Source organism: Cololabis saira, chromosome 15, assembly GCF_033807715.1.
Source record: "Cololabis saira isolate AMF1-May2022 chromosome 15, fColSai1.1, whole genome shotgun sequence".
NCBI lineage: Eukaryota > Metazoa > Chordata > Actinopteri > Beloniformes > Belonidae > Cololabis > Cololabis saira.
This window is the reverse complement of record NC_084601.1, coordinates 4396920-4414914: the sequence shown is the minus strand read 5'-3', so window position 1 is coordinate 4414914 and position 17995 is coordinate 4396920. Positions and strand designations below refer to the sequence as shown.

General features: G+C 38.8%; 1 protein-coding gene across 1 annotated transcript in view; it reads left to right on the top strand.

The window, feature by feature from the left end:
* Positions 1-17995, top strand: part of LOC133461310 (oxysterol-binding protein-related protein 10) — a 213083-nt gene that overhangs the window by 75113 nt on the left and 119975 nt on the right. The window contains exon 4 of the mRNA XM_061742171.1: positions 7036-7098. Coding sequence (XP_061598155.1) covers positions 7036-7098 — 63 coding nt within the window. The remainder of the gene's footprint in view (positions 1-7035; positions 7099-17995) is intronic.

Sequence of the window (17995 nt, the reverse complement as noted above, 5' to 3'; positions counted from 1 at the left end):
TGTCAGACCAAGCGCTCATCCTGCAAGGAGCAATCCAGCAAATGGACGAGCAGAAGTGTGATGGGAAGAAAGGTGTTTCCCATACTTCATTAAAAAAAAAAAAACTGCTGAGAACCTCAGAATTTAGCCACTACGACTACAGGTGCAAACTAGTAGCCTACTCTGCCCAAACAAAGATTAGTGGTGGGAACACCAATGTTTTCAATACTAGACTGTATCGTCCTCTACGCTTCAAAATCAGTAAGCTTCTCTGTTTCATTGGCTAGGTTTACATGCAGTGAAAATTCGGGTTATTGCAAATATTCCGGTTACTGAAACATTGGGAATATTCCGTTTACATGGTAATTAATCATTCAGGATATCTGGATCAAACCAGCGACGCACGGAGAACATCATGACGCAATTACCATCATTTCTGCTTCTTCTTCCTGTATCCAAATTCAAAACAAATGCTGCTTCACGCAACTTTTCTCTCACCTTCTTGTAAATCTTCTATCCCGGTACTTTCTACCGTCTACAAATGCAGAAATGTTCATATCCTTCATTACATTTATGAAGTGATTAGTCTCCTCCTGGTCTTGGTTTCTCCGTGTTTATAAGAACTTACTGGACTCAAAAGACCAGGATTCCTTGTGAACAGAGCATGAGCAGAAAACAAATTCCTGTTCCGTTTGATGGGGATATTCCGTTTGGAGTTTACTTGACTGAATATTCAGGTTTTAAAAGGAGTAACCCAGGGCTCATATTGGGGTTTTAAAAAACCAGAATATGAGCAAATTCGGGTTATTCAAAGGGGTTATTGGTGTTTACATGGCCGTGCAAATTCGGGTTATTGCCAATATTCGGGTTTTAAAAGGGTTATTGATGCATGGAAACGTAGTCAGTGTCATTCTGCATCGAGACGCCTGACCCTTTTGCATGCAACTGTTTAATTAAATCTACCAAAATCTGAATTATCTCTCAAATCTTATTTTGTTGTAACTTAGACACTCAGCTTTCAGTCCAGTTATTCACCTAGTTGGAAATAACGTGTTAAAGAGGTGTAGCAGGTTTCACTTGCTTTCATATTAATGGCAAGGAGCTCATACATCTCCTAAAAAATACATATTGCTAGAATCTCAAGACATTTACTTTAGCTAAGAAACTTGAAATAGTATTAAAATCACATTAATTTTGAAGTTTGCATAGTTTCCTAAAACTTTAGGGTGGACTTTACTGGTGAAATAATGGATTTTTCTAAAGGTTACACAGGCTGGATTTAAAAATATCTTCCAAGCTTATTTGTAGTGACAGTCAACTATTTATTTTCTTTAATGTTGGCAGTGTTTCATTATCTTAAAGCATGAATATACATACATAGCATGAGTCATTGCTTTGAAGAAAACTTCAAAGATGACATGCTTTTAAAGCTACTGGATTATGTGTGGTGGATAAAAAAGTGTATGAAGAAAAAAAATGATGGAAAAAACCCCAGGAGATCCTGTTTAAAGCTGTAAAAATTCAGCTAAAGATTCCCACAAAGCTCAGCTTTAGCATGTCATGCAAAACTAGTTTGTGTAATTCAAGAATATTTTTGGCTCTCCGTTGATATGAGACTTAGTGATTTAGGAAAATGTGACACGGTAACAAATCCCTAGCACTTTACTTCAAGATGTATCCGTAAATATCCACACACTCTTCTCTCCATCCCCGTCCTCCTCATGTCTCTGTGGGATCATTTCTGACAGATTACAGCGTTGGTTACACCGTAACCGCCTCCATCCACTAGCAGTCTTTTAAAAAAAAAAAATAAATTATTAAAGAAAAGAAGGAAGGAAGGTAGGAAGGAAAGAAGGGAGGAAAGAAGGAAGGAAGGGAGAAAAGAAGGAAGGAAGGAAGGAAGGAAGGAAGGAAGGAAGGAAGGAAGGGAGGAAGGATGGAAGGAAGGAAGCGAGAAAAGAAGGAAGGAAGGGAAAAAAGAAGGAAGGAAGGATGGAAGGAAGGAAGCGAGAAAAGAAGGAAGGAAGGAAGGAAGGAAAGAAAGAAGGAAGGAAGGGAAAAAAGAAGGAAGGAAGGATGGAAGGAAGGAAGGAAGCGAGAAAAGAAGGAAGGAAGGAAAGAAGGGAGAAAAGAAGGAAGGAAGGAAAGAAGGGAGGAAAGAAGGAAGGAAGGGGAAAAAAGAAGGAAGGAAGGGAGGAAAGAAGGAAGGAAGGGAGGAAAGAAGGAAGGAAGGGAAAAAAGAAGGAAGGAAGGGAGGAAAGAAGGAAGGGAAAAAAGAAATAATAATAATAATTATTTTTAAAATGGTCTTAATGGATTTATATTTCACATGTGCAGTTTTCTGAGGTTAATGTTGGCTTCATCTTGCATATGTGTGTGTACTTACTGTGAAAGTTTGTTTCTCCTGAAAACATTTGGTTTTAAACCTCGGTTCGTTTCACATTAAAACCTCACCATAGTTACCCACAGAGCTGGGTAGAGGAGCCACAAATTGTATTCAAGTAAAAGTACTGTTACTTCAGGATAATATGACTCAAGTAGAACTAAAAAGTAGTCATCCAAATAATTACTTGAGTAAAAGTAAAAAAATACTTGGTGAAAAAACTATTCATGTACTGAGTAACTGTTGAGTAACATCTGATTTATTTTTTTAACAACCATTCAAACAGACAAAAGTACAAAATAATCATCTTCAGGAAAATTAAATCAATAAAATAATACAATTAATTAAAATTAATAATAAATAGCTTAAATTAAAATAATCTTAAAGTAAATTCAAGTACTTTAATAAATAATAAAATAAATAAAATAATAACAGAATAAAAAAATAAATTAAGCACAAGTAGCACAAAATTTCAAGCCTTTGTACTTTTCTTTTTTAACCAGGCAGAACTAGAACAAACATGAACTCATAGAAACTCTGTGTGTGTTTGAGTCTGTGTAAATGTGATAAAACATGCAAAAACAAACATTTTTCCCAAAGAATCACCCAGTGATGTCATGAGATTGACGCTTACGCGGATAAAAGGGATAAAAGAAAAGTAACAACTCAACGTAGCCTAATGTAGCGGAGTAAGAGGAACAGTTTCTTCTTCACAAATCTACTCAAGTAAAAGTAAAAAGTATAGTGATTCAAAGCTACTCCTAAAAGTACAAAATTTCCCAAAACTTACTCAAGTAAATGTAACGGAGTAAATATAACTCGTTATTACCACCTCTGGGTACCCAGTAGTTGGTTTGGAGGCTAGCAAAATCCTGAACACACTCTGGGGCGGCCGAAAAGGTGGGGTAAAGGATACGGATTATAGGGGCCCATGATTGAGGGGGGGCCAGAGAGGCCCCTAGTGATGATCAAAATTATAATAAGAAAAAAAACAAGTTATTAAATAACATATAATCACACGTTTTATTTTCAATGCCCTGGTAACAATAACTTTATTTGTTTTGGAAACATCAACGCCTGCAGCCCCCCCCTCTATTTACGTAAAATGGTTCAGTCTGACTGGATCAGCTGCAGGTAGCGCACGTGCGGTTTGTCACACAGCGTCACAGCTGCAGGAGGAGGAGACGGCATCATGCCTCCACAATCAGGCACCCAAAAAAGAGAACAAAAGAAATTAAGAGAGGAGAGAGAGTTGAAGGGTCGACAGTATGTCACCCAGTATTTCCGAAAATAAGGTGGGTTTGTTAGTTGTGGTGGAAAGTTACGGAATATTAACTTTATCCCTGTCTGTGGTCTATAAGCTAGCTCACTTTTCTCACCATGTTAGCTCAAGAAAACGGGATTTTCACATTTTACTGCTATATTAGTTAAATAATAAATCCAGTCAAACATTTATCAAGCCGTTCTCATTCAATAATAGTTGAGCTCCCCTCTGTCAAAATGATGCCTCATTCTGAACAGAGTCAAGTGCAGCAGCATTAGCAGCTGTCTGTCAGCCCCCAACTCCCCCTGCCCCTGAACCAGCCCCAGTGCCCCCACATGAGGAAGGAGGTGAGCAGCTGTGTGTGTTGAAATAATAATAATAATGATACATTTTTACTATAGTCTCAAAACAATACAAAGATGAATCTGTTATGGGAAATAATTAAAATTAATGAAAAAAGTAATTTTGAACAAGTGTAATTAAAAAGCATAAACCCTAAAAAATTAAATAGAAGACGTGCAGTAAAACAGAGGGGAACATCTGTGGTGTGTGCAGCAGACTGGGGTGACCGCTCTCAGTCCAATCAGAGAAGTTTACATATTGGTGACTATGCTATTACAAATAGTTATATTGTAGGAAATACTATATAATTAATGTATGTCATGTACACTCTACAGAGCCAGGTCCAGGTTTGTCAGGGAGGAATGTGGACTTGACTCAGTCAGCAACGTTATATATTTGCCATTCTTTCATATATTAAGTTCTACATAAACGATGAGAAATCATATATGACCATTTTGTATTTTGATTGTGTTTTGTTTTTGCTGAGATTTTTACATTTCCAGATCTTTCTCTCCACTGATTATAATTTCTATTTTTTCATGGAAGAGTTTATTTCCAATTTAAAAATCAGTGTTGCAGCAAATAAATTAAACAAAATGAATTCCATTGTATTCAGAGTGCTCAGTTCTTCCCCTACTGTCATGTTGTTCTTCTTTCACAAATATGGTAATGATAGTCAAAAATACCATTAAAATGCATTGTATGTAAATAGCATCAACAAATTTCGCCGCTGTGTTCGGGGGCCCGGTAAAGATTATTTTCATGGGGCCCAAAATCCCTAGCGGCGCACACACTACACAGGTACTGTACACTTTCACAAGCATAAGCTGACAAATTATATAAAAATATATTTACACCCAGTTGTGCATGAAAAAATAAGCAATTATTAATAAGCTTGCTTATTAATAACCATTAATAAGCAAGATGGACTAAAACTGCTTCTTGTGTTGGCTGCAATCGGTTTTCTTTTTGGTTGCTGTTGTAAATTTGGGCATTTTAATTATCCCAACTGATGGATGAAATACACCTCAAAACAGTCCTACTAGTCAAAATTCTCTTATAACAAAAAGCAAAAATATCTTAAGAAAATATTTCTTGACAAGAATTCTTAAAACTATCAATAGTGTCTAAAATAGTCTTCTAACTCTTTTTAAGACAAAGCTTTTTTACTTTCTTGGAAATTAGTTTTTGCAGTGTACTTCGTATTGGAGTTTTGCTCTTAGTTATCATTTGCTGCTTCCATGTCTTATTTCATACAGAGATTTTCCTTTATTTAATTACGTTCCAATTTACAGTAAAATATCATAAAAGAGGATTTTAAAAGAGAATATTGTGTCATGTTCTTTTGTGTCAAATCCAGTGGATCTAAAGAGCTGACAGTGAAAAGGCTTCCCTTTCAGCCTGGGAAGTTCCTGTTTGTTCATTCTCCTAAAGGTGTCCATGAACACCTGGATAATTACATTTTTATAATCTGATAATGTTCTTGTCAAATAGGAGGTGATTTGATTAAATACAGGACTGTCTCAGAAAATTTGAATATTGTGATAAAGTTCTTTATTTTCTGTAATGCAATTAAAAAAAACTAAAATGTCATACATTCTGGATTCATTACAAATCAACTGAAATATTGCAAGCCTTTTATTATTTTAATATTGCTGATTATGTCTTAGAGTTTAAGATTAAGATTCCCAGAATATTCTAATTTTTTGAGATAGGATATTTGAGTTTTCTTAAGCTGTAAGCCATGATCAGCAAGTTTAATCACCATGTAAACGGAATATTCCGAATGTTTCAGTAACTGGAATATTAGCAATAACATGAATTTTGACTGCATGTAAACGTAGTAATTGTCTTACTGTTAAAACCGCACCCGTGATTGTGGGCCGTTGCCTGTCTTGGGGAGTAAAAACAAATTCCGAACTGTCACCCGTGCTCTAGCACACACGACAACATGCCCTAAATCCCCAAAATAGGAACCAGCGCCCACAATCCAACTCTAAAAATTGCCTCACAATGTAATTCAAAGAAATTCAGTATGGCAACCAGCACCCTCTCCCAGCACCGCTGTGCACGGGCCAAAACTCAGAGCCCTTCCCATTCACGCAACACCTGCTTTCTGACCCTTCTCTGCCAGTGCTCTGTTTCTTCAATGGCAGAAACAGAGCTGCACAACACTCGTAGCCGCCTGTGCCACAGGAACGGTCTCCTGCAGAGCTGCCTTCATATGGCTACCCATTTGTAGGGCTGCTACCTTTCAGAAATAGAAATAAGGGCAGGCGCCAAAAAAAAGGAACATCCCCAAAACTTCTAAACTTCTAAACTGCATAGAAATGTATTTACTTTATATGAAAAAACAAAATGCTTTGATTTAAAGTTTAAAGTGCTTTAATAGCATTGAACTTGCATGAATGTACAGACAGACAACCATTTAGCAACTGAAATATCCTCCTATGCTCCTATGGTAAATATAAATGTAGCCTGTAGGTGAAGGTCGGAAAATTAGAATATGGTGTAAAAGTTAATTTATTTCAATAATTCAACTTAAAAGGCAAAACTAATATATTACATAGTCTCATTATATGCAAAGCAATATATGTTAAATCTTTACAGGACTGTCTCAGAAAATTTGAATATTGTGATAAAGTTCTTTATTTTCTGTAATGCAATTTAAAAAAAACAAAAATGTCATACATTCTGGATTCATTACAAATCAACTGAAATATTGCAAGCCTTTTATTATTTTAATATAGCTGATTATGGTTTACCGTTTAAGATTAAGATTCCCAGAATATTCTAATTTTTTGAGATAGGATATTTGAGTTTTCTTAAACTGTAAGCCATGATCAGCAATATTAAAATAATAAAAGGCTTGCAATATTTCAGTTGATTTGTAATGAATCCAGAATGTATGACATTTTTGTTTTTATAATTGCATTACCGAAAATCACAATATTCTAATTTTCTGAGACAGTCCTGTATATTTTTTAAGGTTGTACCAAATGCTTTTGTCAGATTAAAACAATGGCTTGAAGTCGACCCATGTGTTTATTTGAATGTGTGTTTGCAGGTGAGGAGGCTGAAGGACTCGGATGAACACCTGAGTGTGGAGAGAGCAGGAGGAGGACCGGAGGTGCTGGTGACTCAACACAACACACACTCATGCAGATATGCTTCCTCTGCAGTCTGCTCTTGATGAGCATAGACATATAGACGCCCCATGGAACTGCTGCGATACGTCAGCGTCGCCGCCATATTGGATGTTCAAGACTGCGCTGTAAACTAATACAAGTAAATGGACTGATTTTCATAAAGCGCCTTACTACAAAGAAATGTACGTTTTACGTCTCATTTATTCATTCACACACGCACTAATATACTTGGAAACAGTTAGGCACCAAATATAATATATTTAATTTTCTCAGATGGCAAAGATAAGAACTTTATTGATCCCACATAGGAGTAATTCATGTTATATCAGCTATAGAGAACAAGGTAGTGCCGAAAAACAATATATATCCCCCTCACAAAAATAAGAAAAATAGAGAAACATCATCAACAAAACAAAGATATATATATATATGTGAGATATATATTGTTTTTCGGCACTACCTTGTTCTCTATAGCTGATATAACATGAATTACTCCTATGTGGGATCAATAAAGTTCTTATTTTTGCCATCTGAGAAAATTAAATATATTATATTTGGTGCCTAACTGTTTCCAAAGTATATTAGTGCGTGTGTGAATGAATAAATGAGACGTAAAACGTAAATTTCTTTGTAGAAAAGGCGCTTTATGAAAATAATTCCATTTACTTGTATTAGTTTACAGCGCAGTCTTGAACATCCAATATGGCGGCGACGTTGACGTATCACAGCAGCGGACAAGACCACTCGTTGTGGTGTCTATGTATATATGTCTATGTTGATGAAGATGAGCTTTCATGTGTCTATTTAAACAATTAAATACAGTCTTTATGCTGCTTCATAGCCATCTCACTTGTTCCACAAGCAGCGCTCCAGGACTTGAAACTGCTGCACAGCTGGAGGGAGGGGAGGCTTTAATAACTCTGCTCAGCTGTTTTTGAGAGAAGCAATCAAAAGTTGTGAGAAAATTGGATAAACAAGGAAGAGTGGATGGAGACGTGGTCTGTCCGTCTTCTTTCCTTCTGCCCAGCGGAGATGGACGGCTGTGTTGTTTGTGTTGGGTGACCGCGGGGCATTTCCACGATTGCAGCTGTCGTCACCGTTGCAGCTGCTGCCGTCTAATCCCTCCCTGAGCCGCGTTGTCTTCCTCTAAGATCATAATCACAGCTGCTCCGCTGATGAGGCAGCCATCAGTGGGGGCTCAGATACAGCGCTGATAACAGACCTGCTCGCTAGGATTTATCTTTAATAAATAAAGGGGAGCACTCATGCTTCCGCTGAGTCTTCACAGGAAAGAAATAAGAGAAAAATTGATCAGCGAGTGATGAGTTTTTGTCTGACCAGCCCTGACTTGTATCGGCCAATATAGGTTGTTGTTATCGGCTGATACTGGCTATTTTTGGTTCCCTGCATGCATTATATTCACACCCTTGAACAGTTTTATCTCACACATTAGTTTTTTTCTTGGGAGACTGGAGCAGTGACTATACCAGCCTAGAAGCTTATGCTGCGTTCCATTTACCTCGGAAGTGGGAATGGCGTCACAGCCGAGTTATCAGCGTTCCAGTAACAAAGTCGGAAAACAAGATGGCCACGTCCACGAAAGCTGTTCTAGTGCTTGCCTTGTCCGATTACAAGCAACTTGTGGACAAATATGCGGTCCTTCTGCAACTTTCAAACACGGTGGATGTAGAGGAAACAGAAAGGAGCACAGCTCTCTTCTACTTCCTGTTTACAGCCAGGGCAGCCATCTTGGAATGTTAACTCGGGGGTGGTGAAGATTCTCCGACTTTCCGAGTAGGAAATCCCACTTCGAGGGGCGTTCCAGTTGAAAATTTCGACTCGGAACTCGGAAACTCCGACTTCAGAGGACAAATGGAACGCGGCATTAGAATACTGAAACCCCAGTCGTCCACATCAGTAAGTGCACCATGATAATGCAATCACTGGAGAGCATTTTGTGGAAGTTTGTCCACAACGTGTTATTGTATTGTTGATTAAGTTCCGGTATGCAGTTGATTATAGTTTGAACATATAAAATTGGATTGGCCCACATCGGAATCGGCAGTTGAAAGAAAGAAGATCAGAAATCTGAACCGTCAATGAAAAACTGTGATGGTTCACCTCTAAAAACTTAATAATAGTGTTGTTTATGTCTTTTTATTTAGTTGATTGATAAAGGTGTAATTGAGGTTTGTCTTTAATTTTGAAGCTGTTGAAGTATTACTCAGATAAACTAACAGTAGGCTTTCACTCAGGGCCGGACTCACCATTAAGCAAAACTAAGAGGTTGCCTCGGGCCCTAAGTTCCTGAGGGGCCCCGTAAAATCCTCATACATTTATGGTTAATACAGTTATTACTTATTTGCGCGTATTAATTAGGTTAATGATCAAAATCCTCTCGCTAAAATGCCAGCAGAATGCGTATCATATTATGTGTGACGGGGCCCCTCCTTCAGTGTCCACTACATTGGATCAGTCCATCTCACCGCGCATGTGCAGAACGGATCCGAGAAAACAGTGGCAAAACGAAAACAAATGGCTGCAAGCAGCGATGAACGGGCCCTCGCACTCGTGGCCACCGCCCCCCATAAGCATATCAGAAATGACACCACCTACGACTTCCTATGTCAAACCATTCAAAAGTTATGGCAGAAAATAGGAACTCTGAAATATCGACCAATCAGAAGAAGGGGTGGGGCTAATTTGCACCAATTATGGCCAAGGACTCAAAACCATGTCCGATGACACCACCCACGACTCTCTATGTCAAACCATTCAAAAGTTATTGCAGAAAATCGGAAGTATCACATATCGACCAATTAGAAGAAGGAGCGGGGCTAATTCAGGCCAATTATGGTCAAGTACTCAAAACCATGTCCGATGACACCACCCAAGAGTCTCTGTCAAACCATTCAAAAATTATAGCAGAGAAAAGTATTCTAGGGGGCGCTGTTGAGCCGTTAGGCCACACCCATTAATGCAAACCATGAAATATCAAATTTATCGCCAGACGTGGCTTGCTTGCAAAATTTCGTGACTTTTGGGGAACTATCAAATATGGACCAATCAGATGAAAGGGAGGCGCGCTTTTTGGCATCTATCGTCGCCATGGTAATGCTTTTGAAAGAGAAAAGTAATGTGCGTAGTCACAGGATGGAGACGCACATTTTGATGTATAACACACCTGGGTGCACGTTACGGTTCGGGCCGTATTAACAGCCGAAAAAATGGCATAAATTGCGCCAAAATTACACGATTAATTCAAAATGGCCGACTTCCTGTTCGGTTTCGGCCATGGCACCAAGAGACTTTTCTTTAAGTTGCGACATGATACAGGTGTGTACCGATTTTCGTTCATGTACGTCAAACTGTATTGTGGGGCTTGAGGCACAAAGTTTTATCTGTCTGAACCAACCAGATGAAGGGGGGGTGCGCTTTTTGGCGTCTATCGTCGCCACGGTAACGATTTTGAAAGAGAAAAGTAATGCCCATCGTCGCAGGATCTAGACCAGTGGTCTTCATTCCAGGTCCTCGAGAGCCGTTGTGCTGCATATCTTAGATGTTTCCCTGCTCCAGTAAACCCTGATACAGGTGACTGTGTCACCAACAGAACTGTGCAGACCTGGAGGAAAGATTGGTGATGACCACTAATTAGAATCAGGTGTGTTGATTCAGGGAAACATCAAAAACATGCAGGACAGCAGCTCTCGAGGACCACGGATCTAGACGCACATTTTGATGTATAACACATCTGGGTGCACGTTACTGTTCGGGCCGCATTAATGGTCAAAGAAATGGCATAAATTGCGCCAAAATTACACAATTAATTCAAAATGGCCGACTTCCTGTTCGGTTTCTGCCATGGCGCCAAGAGAGTTTTCTTTAATTTGCGACATGATACAGGTGTGTACCGATTTTTGTTCATGTACGTCAAACCATATTGTGGGGCTTGAGGCACAAAGTTTTCTAGGGGGCGCTGTTGAGCCATTAGGTCACGCCCTTTAATGCAAACCATTAAATATCACATTTATCGCCAGGCCTGGCTTGCGTACATATACAATAGGGCCTTCGCAATGTAAGTGCTCGGGCCCTAATAACCAGGCTGACAGTGAGAGTGACTCGTGCAGTAAAGCAGTGATTCTTAAAGGTATTGTGACATCATTTTTAACATGCTTTTAACACTATTAAAAGTCTTGGCCAACATCCCTCAAATGTGTCTAAAAGAGTGTAACAAGAAAAACTTCACTCTAGTACTCCATTCCTGGCTTTTTATGACAGTGTTTTTTTGCGCCGTGAAAAACGGGTCCTTTTTCCCCTTTCCTGTCAATCATTGCTCCGCTCCTCCTCCAAACCTCCTCCAACCAACCGCTACACACTTCTGCCATCTTCACACACACGCGCGCACACCGACCACAAACACCGACACACAGCCCAGACAGGGCGACTACAGCCCGGTGATGAAGTCCAACCGGGACCAGAGGACCGGGACCGCAGCTCCCCGCGAGCAATACGCTCACAGCGGCGTCGGAGAGCCGGGAGCGACAGGCGAAGCATGCACGGAAAAGCAGGAGGGCGAAGCAGACAGTCCACAGCAAACAATCATAAAAATAAAGGCATGCAAGCAGCAGTGTCTCCTTATCTTAAGTCCAGTCAGTGGCCGCGGGTCTTCTTAGCAGTTCTCCTCCGGTGATTAGAACAGAAGCGGCTCTAAACAGCTCCGTGTTAAGCCTGATTTATGGTTCCGCGTTAAATCGACACAGATCCTACGCCGTAGGGTTCAGCGTACGGTGCGCGTCGCCGCGTAACCCTACACCGTAGGCTCTGCGTCGGTGTAACGCGGAACCATAAATCAGCCTTTATGGTGCGCTGGAGAGGAGAGGAGGCAGGGAGCTGGGTGGAGGGGGCGGTGATTTAGCGGGCCCTGACGTCACGGCCCGCCACCAAACCAGGTGCGCCGTTTTTGCACAGTTATGCGGAAAATCCCAGAAAGCACACAATACACTGAATGTTAAAAGTTCGTTGTTTTTTGGGTGTAATTGATGTCAAGACACCCAACAAAACACAAAAAATCAAGAAAAATGTGTTTTTCATGTCACAATACCTTTAAATGGATGAGTGCTCTGTACGCCGTCTGTTAGTACGGCGTCCAGCCAATCAGATCCTAGAAGAGTTTGACCTGGTCCGTTTCAGGGCCGCGTCTCCATGAGGTCAGAGGTCGCAGCTGAATCCTTTGAGTGTCTCGTTAAAGTGGTTGTTGCTGTTGTTGAAGCTGAACTTTGTGCCCTGGTTTTAGAGTTTCACACTTAAATCCAATAAGGTGAAGGAAAATGAAAGATATTAGTTAAAGTGAGCTTGCCTCCGCACGGCCCGAGAAGGAGCTGCCAGGGATGAGTTAGTTAGTTAGTTCTCAATAGACATTGTAAAGAAAAAAATACGGAAAAATTGTAAATTATACTTGCTTAAGATATGTTTAGATATTTATTGGGTATGTAGCGCATATATATTTATAGGGATATTTATGTAGTTTATATAGTGTATATTTATATAGATGTATATAATAGTTGTATTTTCTAGATATTGATATAATATTTATGTAATATTTATATTGTCTATATACCTATATGGATAATCAGTAATAATAGGCATGTTTACGTAGTATTTATATAGATTATATTTATATGGATATTGTGTAGATATAATAATAGCAATAATGTAAATCCATAGTTATAAAGGGGTAGGAACAAGGAAAAAGTGTAAACTTCTTCCTACTCCTTTTTTTCGAACATATGTGAATATGAAGATGTAAATGTTTATCTTTTTATTATTTTTACTTTCATTTTATATACATGTTCGAAATAAAAATTCATTCATTCATTCATTCATTCATTCATTCATTCATTCATTCATTCAAAGAGACATAACAATGAGGAAAAAGTTGAACAAGACTTACATAAAGATACCAATTAGGAATTTTCATATATACCTAAAATATATCTGGATTTTCTTATTATATGCATAATTCCTCCTCTGGTAAAACGCTCTTTATTTAGAACTAAACACCCTTAAACGTTCGCAGCTTCCACCTCGATATATAAACATGTCTCCTGTGAATAGATTAGAACTTTTGTGTGGACGTGTAATCCTGTGAACCCTGCAGTTGTTTGTTAAAGGCTGTGACTGAAAAGCTGGCGGCAGGCGGAGGACCGGTGCTCAGAACCACAGTAGCTGGACGAGCAACAGAAACTCAAACTGTGACTGATTAAATCTACGACCTCATCGTCAAATCATCCTGGAACTGCACGCTCACAAAGTTGGCTGTAATCAGTGATTCCTTTAACCTCTGACCACCGGTTCGTCACAGAGTTGATGGACTTTACAACGGGGGGTGGGGGGTCTGTATACAAGAACTGTGACAAAGTTAGTGGTACTTGGACCAAACAAGAATATAATTCCTTTTAAGTATCTGCTTATAAGATTCATTCATTCATTACTTGCACAGGCCACAGCATGGAAATGAGAACATTTTGGAGTTGTTTTGAAATGTATGACTTATGCTAATGAGTCGTTCAGATTCAGATTCAGACGACTTTATTAATCCCTTTGGGAGGTTCCCTCTGGGAAATTGAATAGCACTGTCAATACAAATCAAACACCCATATAAAGATAAAAAGATAAAATTAAAGATAAAAATTGAAATAAAAACATTAAAAATAAAGAGTGCAGTGTCATAAATAGAATTATATGGATAGAAAAGAAGTATTATGTAATATTGCACAAAGTTATTGCACTGTCCTTGTTGCAGCAGAACAGAAGAGAGTCATGCTTTCTTTTCTTTTTTTAATTAATTTTCAGCTTTTCTAAAAATACACCTACATCTGTTAAGCTCAGGTTGTTAAAGATTTCTTTCCACGCCTCTCTCTTTATCAAATCAAATCAAACTTTATTTATATAGCACTTTTCATACACGCGTAACGCAAAGTGCTTTTACATAATAAAATCTACATTTAACAAAAACTCACGCACTCATGGTTTAAAACACACATCTGGTCATTTTGACACACGCTCGCTTTAATACCCCCCCAGGGCAGTATTGTACTGTGCCAATACATAAACGCAGAGTGTAGCCTCCACAATGTCCTTTCTGAATGACCTTTTAGAAGCAGTTAATATAAAGACAATGGGCTGTTATTGGTTTTATAAGATTATTAGAAGGGTTTCATGTTGAAAGTGCCACTGTGACTGGTTTTGAATAACTGCTCGTATATTAACTGAACCTGTTACCAAAACCTAGTTCCAGAGCAGTTTTGCCAACTTTTACCCTTGTCTTTAACTAGTAATCTTCAAATATACCTGTCAAACCAAAGATATAATGGCGTTTCTAATTGTATATAATAAATGTTGTTTCTTGTGGTGCAGGTGATTGTTGCCTCACTTGAGGCCGTATCTGCCCACACCTGTGAGGTAGCCGTTTTTTTGTTCTTGTTTTTCTTAAACCCATTACCGTTACTGCCAATGGTATGAAATGGTATCCACTTCCTGTCTCCTAAGTTGGCGTGGTCGCCCCTCTCCCCACATCGTAGTGGAAGTTTTGTGAACGAGATACAGTACAACTTTAATATTTGCGCCTTATTTTTCCCTTCCAAAAAGACTTCAATTATAACAATAACAGTATTATTAAACAAAGAAGCAAGTTTTATTTTAGTTTTAAAGTTTATCCGATGGGAAAACGACGTTAGCAGTTCTGCAGTTACCGACGACTCTGAATCTCTGAATCAGCACCATATATATATATATATATATATATATATATATATATATATATATATATATATATATATATATATATATATATATATATATATATATATATATATACAGTATATATATATATCTATATATATATATATTATATGTATGTCTATGATCAGCACCACCAGAGAACAGAGCTATGTATTATTATTATATTATATTATTAGCTATGAGAGCCAAATCTCACGAGAGTGTGTTGCTCAGACAGAGACAGGTCTCAAACAAAGTTAATTTTCTCCTAACTTGTCGGTCTGAAAATGTCCATTTTGGTGTCAGAATGTTCAGAAGGTTTGTGGCTTTTGAAAAATGGGTCCCATATTTACTTAGGTTACTATGGGGCGAAGGAATTGATAATAGTCTGTGCTCACGTTCACTTTTCCCATAGGACTCAATAGAGTCAGGACCTGCTGTTAGTCTCCTAAAGGGACGGTGGGGAAACCCACGTGACACAGAAACAGGAAACACAAATAAAGACACCGGAGTGGGGGGGAGAGTTTACAATAAAACACAACCGGAGTGGGCGTAGAGTTTATAAAACGTCTCTGACAGGGTTGTGTAGATGAAAATGTGTATTATGACTTTAAGCATCTATGTAAAGAGGTCTGCTGTTATTCAGATTGAATAACTTGTAATTATATAATTGCAGTAAATTCAGTGCCATTATTGTATTTTCCACTCTTGAAATATGTTGACTGTTAATTTTCAGACAAAGGTCTCTTAACAGGAACGCTATCTCAGAATCTTGCACCTAAAATCCTGCATGTTTCATTTCTTCACCGACCTTCCTTTCCTTTCCCTGATTCCTCATCTCTGTCTCCTCTCCAGCATATCCAAATGCTCAGGGGCTCTGTGCCAATTTTAGAGGACAAAAACCTCAGTGTGTTTGTTCACACTCTTGAAAGACTGTCTCTTATCTGCTTACTCATGGCTCATACGGCCTCGTACAAGACAATGGTGCTCTTTCTTGTAAACTGTTTATTATTTTTGAAATTATTATTATCAAGTGTCTTTATGCAATCTCATTACCTAACGGGAATAAAATCCGTGTATTCAGTAAATGTGTTCTCAAGGATGATCGTGTGGTCGACTCCACAGCGTTGTTTCCTTATCAGTGAGGAGATGTGTAGTTGATCTGTTGTGTTTTCTCCGCTGCTCGGATCAGAACCTTGCTCCCCTAAGATAAATCTGTGCTGCCCCGCGTCTCTGTGCTCGTGTAAACTAATGAAGAGTAAAGACAGACGAGGCGAGATACTGATCTGACTTGGCTGCCCGTGTGAGCAGAGTTCAGCCAACGGAGGAGCCCAGAGTCACAGAACGGAGGAGGAGAGAATACATCAGAGAGAAAGATGTGATCTGACTGGAGTAGAGAGGGAGGGGAGAAAACCAAAAGAGGAATTTTATTTCTGTTAAAAAAAAAATAAAAAATGAGGAGAATATATAGCACACTACCAAATGAAGCACACTCACAGAATATTCAACCCACTTGCACTTTGAGTCAAAATGTCAATAAAAAAGTCGAAATGTCGAGAAAAAAGTCGTGATGTCGAGAAAAAAGTCAAAATTTTGAGAAAAAAGACAAAATGTCGAGATTAAATTGGAAAGGAAAAAGTAAGAAAAAAAGGAAAAAAGAAGAAAAAAGAAAGAGAAAAAAGAAAGAGAAAAAAACGAAAGAAGAGAAAAAAGGAAAAAAAGGTAAAATATTTTTGAAAAATCTCCAGGAAGCCACTAGGGCGGTGCTAAAGAGCTGCATGTGGCTCTAGAGCCGCGGGTTGCCGATCCCTGTGTTACAGCCTGTCCTAACTGCATGCGAGCGTCCGACTGTCGCGTCGCACTGCGTGGCATTGGACGCGCTCTGTCCACACTGAACGCGTTATGGGCCCCCACGTTCTACCACGTTCTTTTGATTGACAGCTGAGACTCGCCTTTTAAAAGGCTGATTTATGGTTCCACGTTACACCAACGCAGACCTTACGGCGTAGGGTACGTGGCGCACTCACTGAACGGTGCGCGGCGCCGCATACCCTACGCCGTAGGCTACGCCGTCGATTTTATGCGGGACCATAAATCAACCTTTATTCACCTACCCATGCGCTCCTAAAATAATTCCTAAAAGAGTAAAGAGACAAGTAAAAGATGGGTGATTACTTGTAATCTTCCTACGTTTGTACTTTCTAAACAGAAAACAAGGTTATTATTCGGTGGAATAAGTGGGGAAAAAACCAAACAATTAATAACGGCGTGTGGTGATGCAATCAAACAGCGAACAGCGTGGAGTGACCGGCGTGTGGCAAACATGTCAGCTCATTACTGGGGTGTGGGGGAAAAGCAGAGGACACGAGAAATCCGTCAGGATCCGGCACAAATGAAGCCCTAATAAGATTAAGATAAGATTCTTATTGTATCTTATTATCTTATCAGAACCTTCCAGCTCCCTGGCGATCTCCCTCCAGCAGCTGCCACTTTATTGAGGTTCTTGTATTGAAATGACTGTTTCCTACAGCGCTTTCAACTTTTTTTTTCAACTTTCAACCGGCTTTCAACACGAGTGACAGGAAGAAAATAGAAGCAGGGAGCAGCCTTTCCTTTAAGTGGTTGTGGGAGTACGGCTCCTTGAGCAGCTGTTAGGGGGCTGGATCCAAAAGTGAATCGGTTTCTATGTTAAAATATCCAAATATAAAACAGAAATATAAAACAGTTTTGGTTTATGATACTAATCTAAAATATCTTGTATGTGGTAACAGAGCTGAGGTGGGGAATATACATAATACATATTCACAAAAAAGAAAAAAAAATAGAGTGCATAAAAATATATATGTACTGTACAAAAAATAGAAAATAAATTGTGTAAATTTCTTATATAATTTATGAAAACTTATGAAAACACTCATTCTCTTTATACACTCTGCAACGGCATGATTATTGGCATGCGCTGACACTTTAAAGGTCACGTTAAGTTGCATAGACAAGACATGGAAGGACCATTATAATAGCTTGAGCTACTAAAATATATCCCATGATATTACAATTTAACTAAAATATAGAATATAAATATAAAATATAAAATTAACA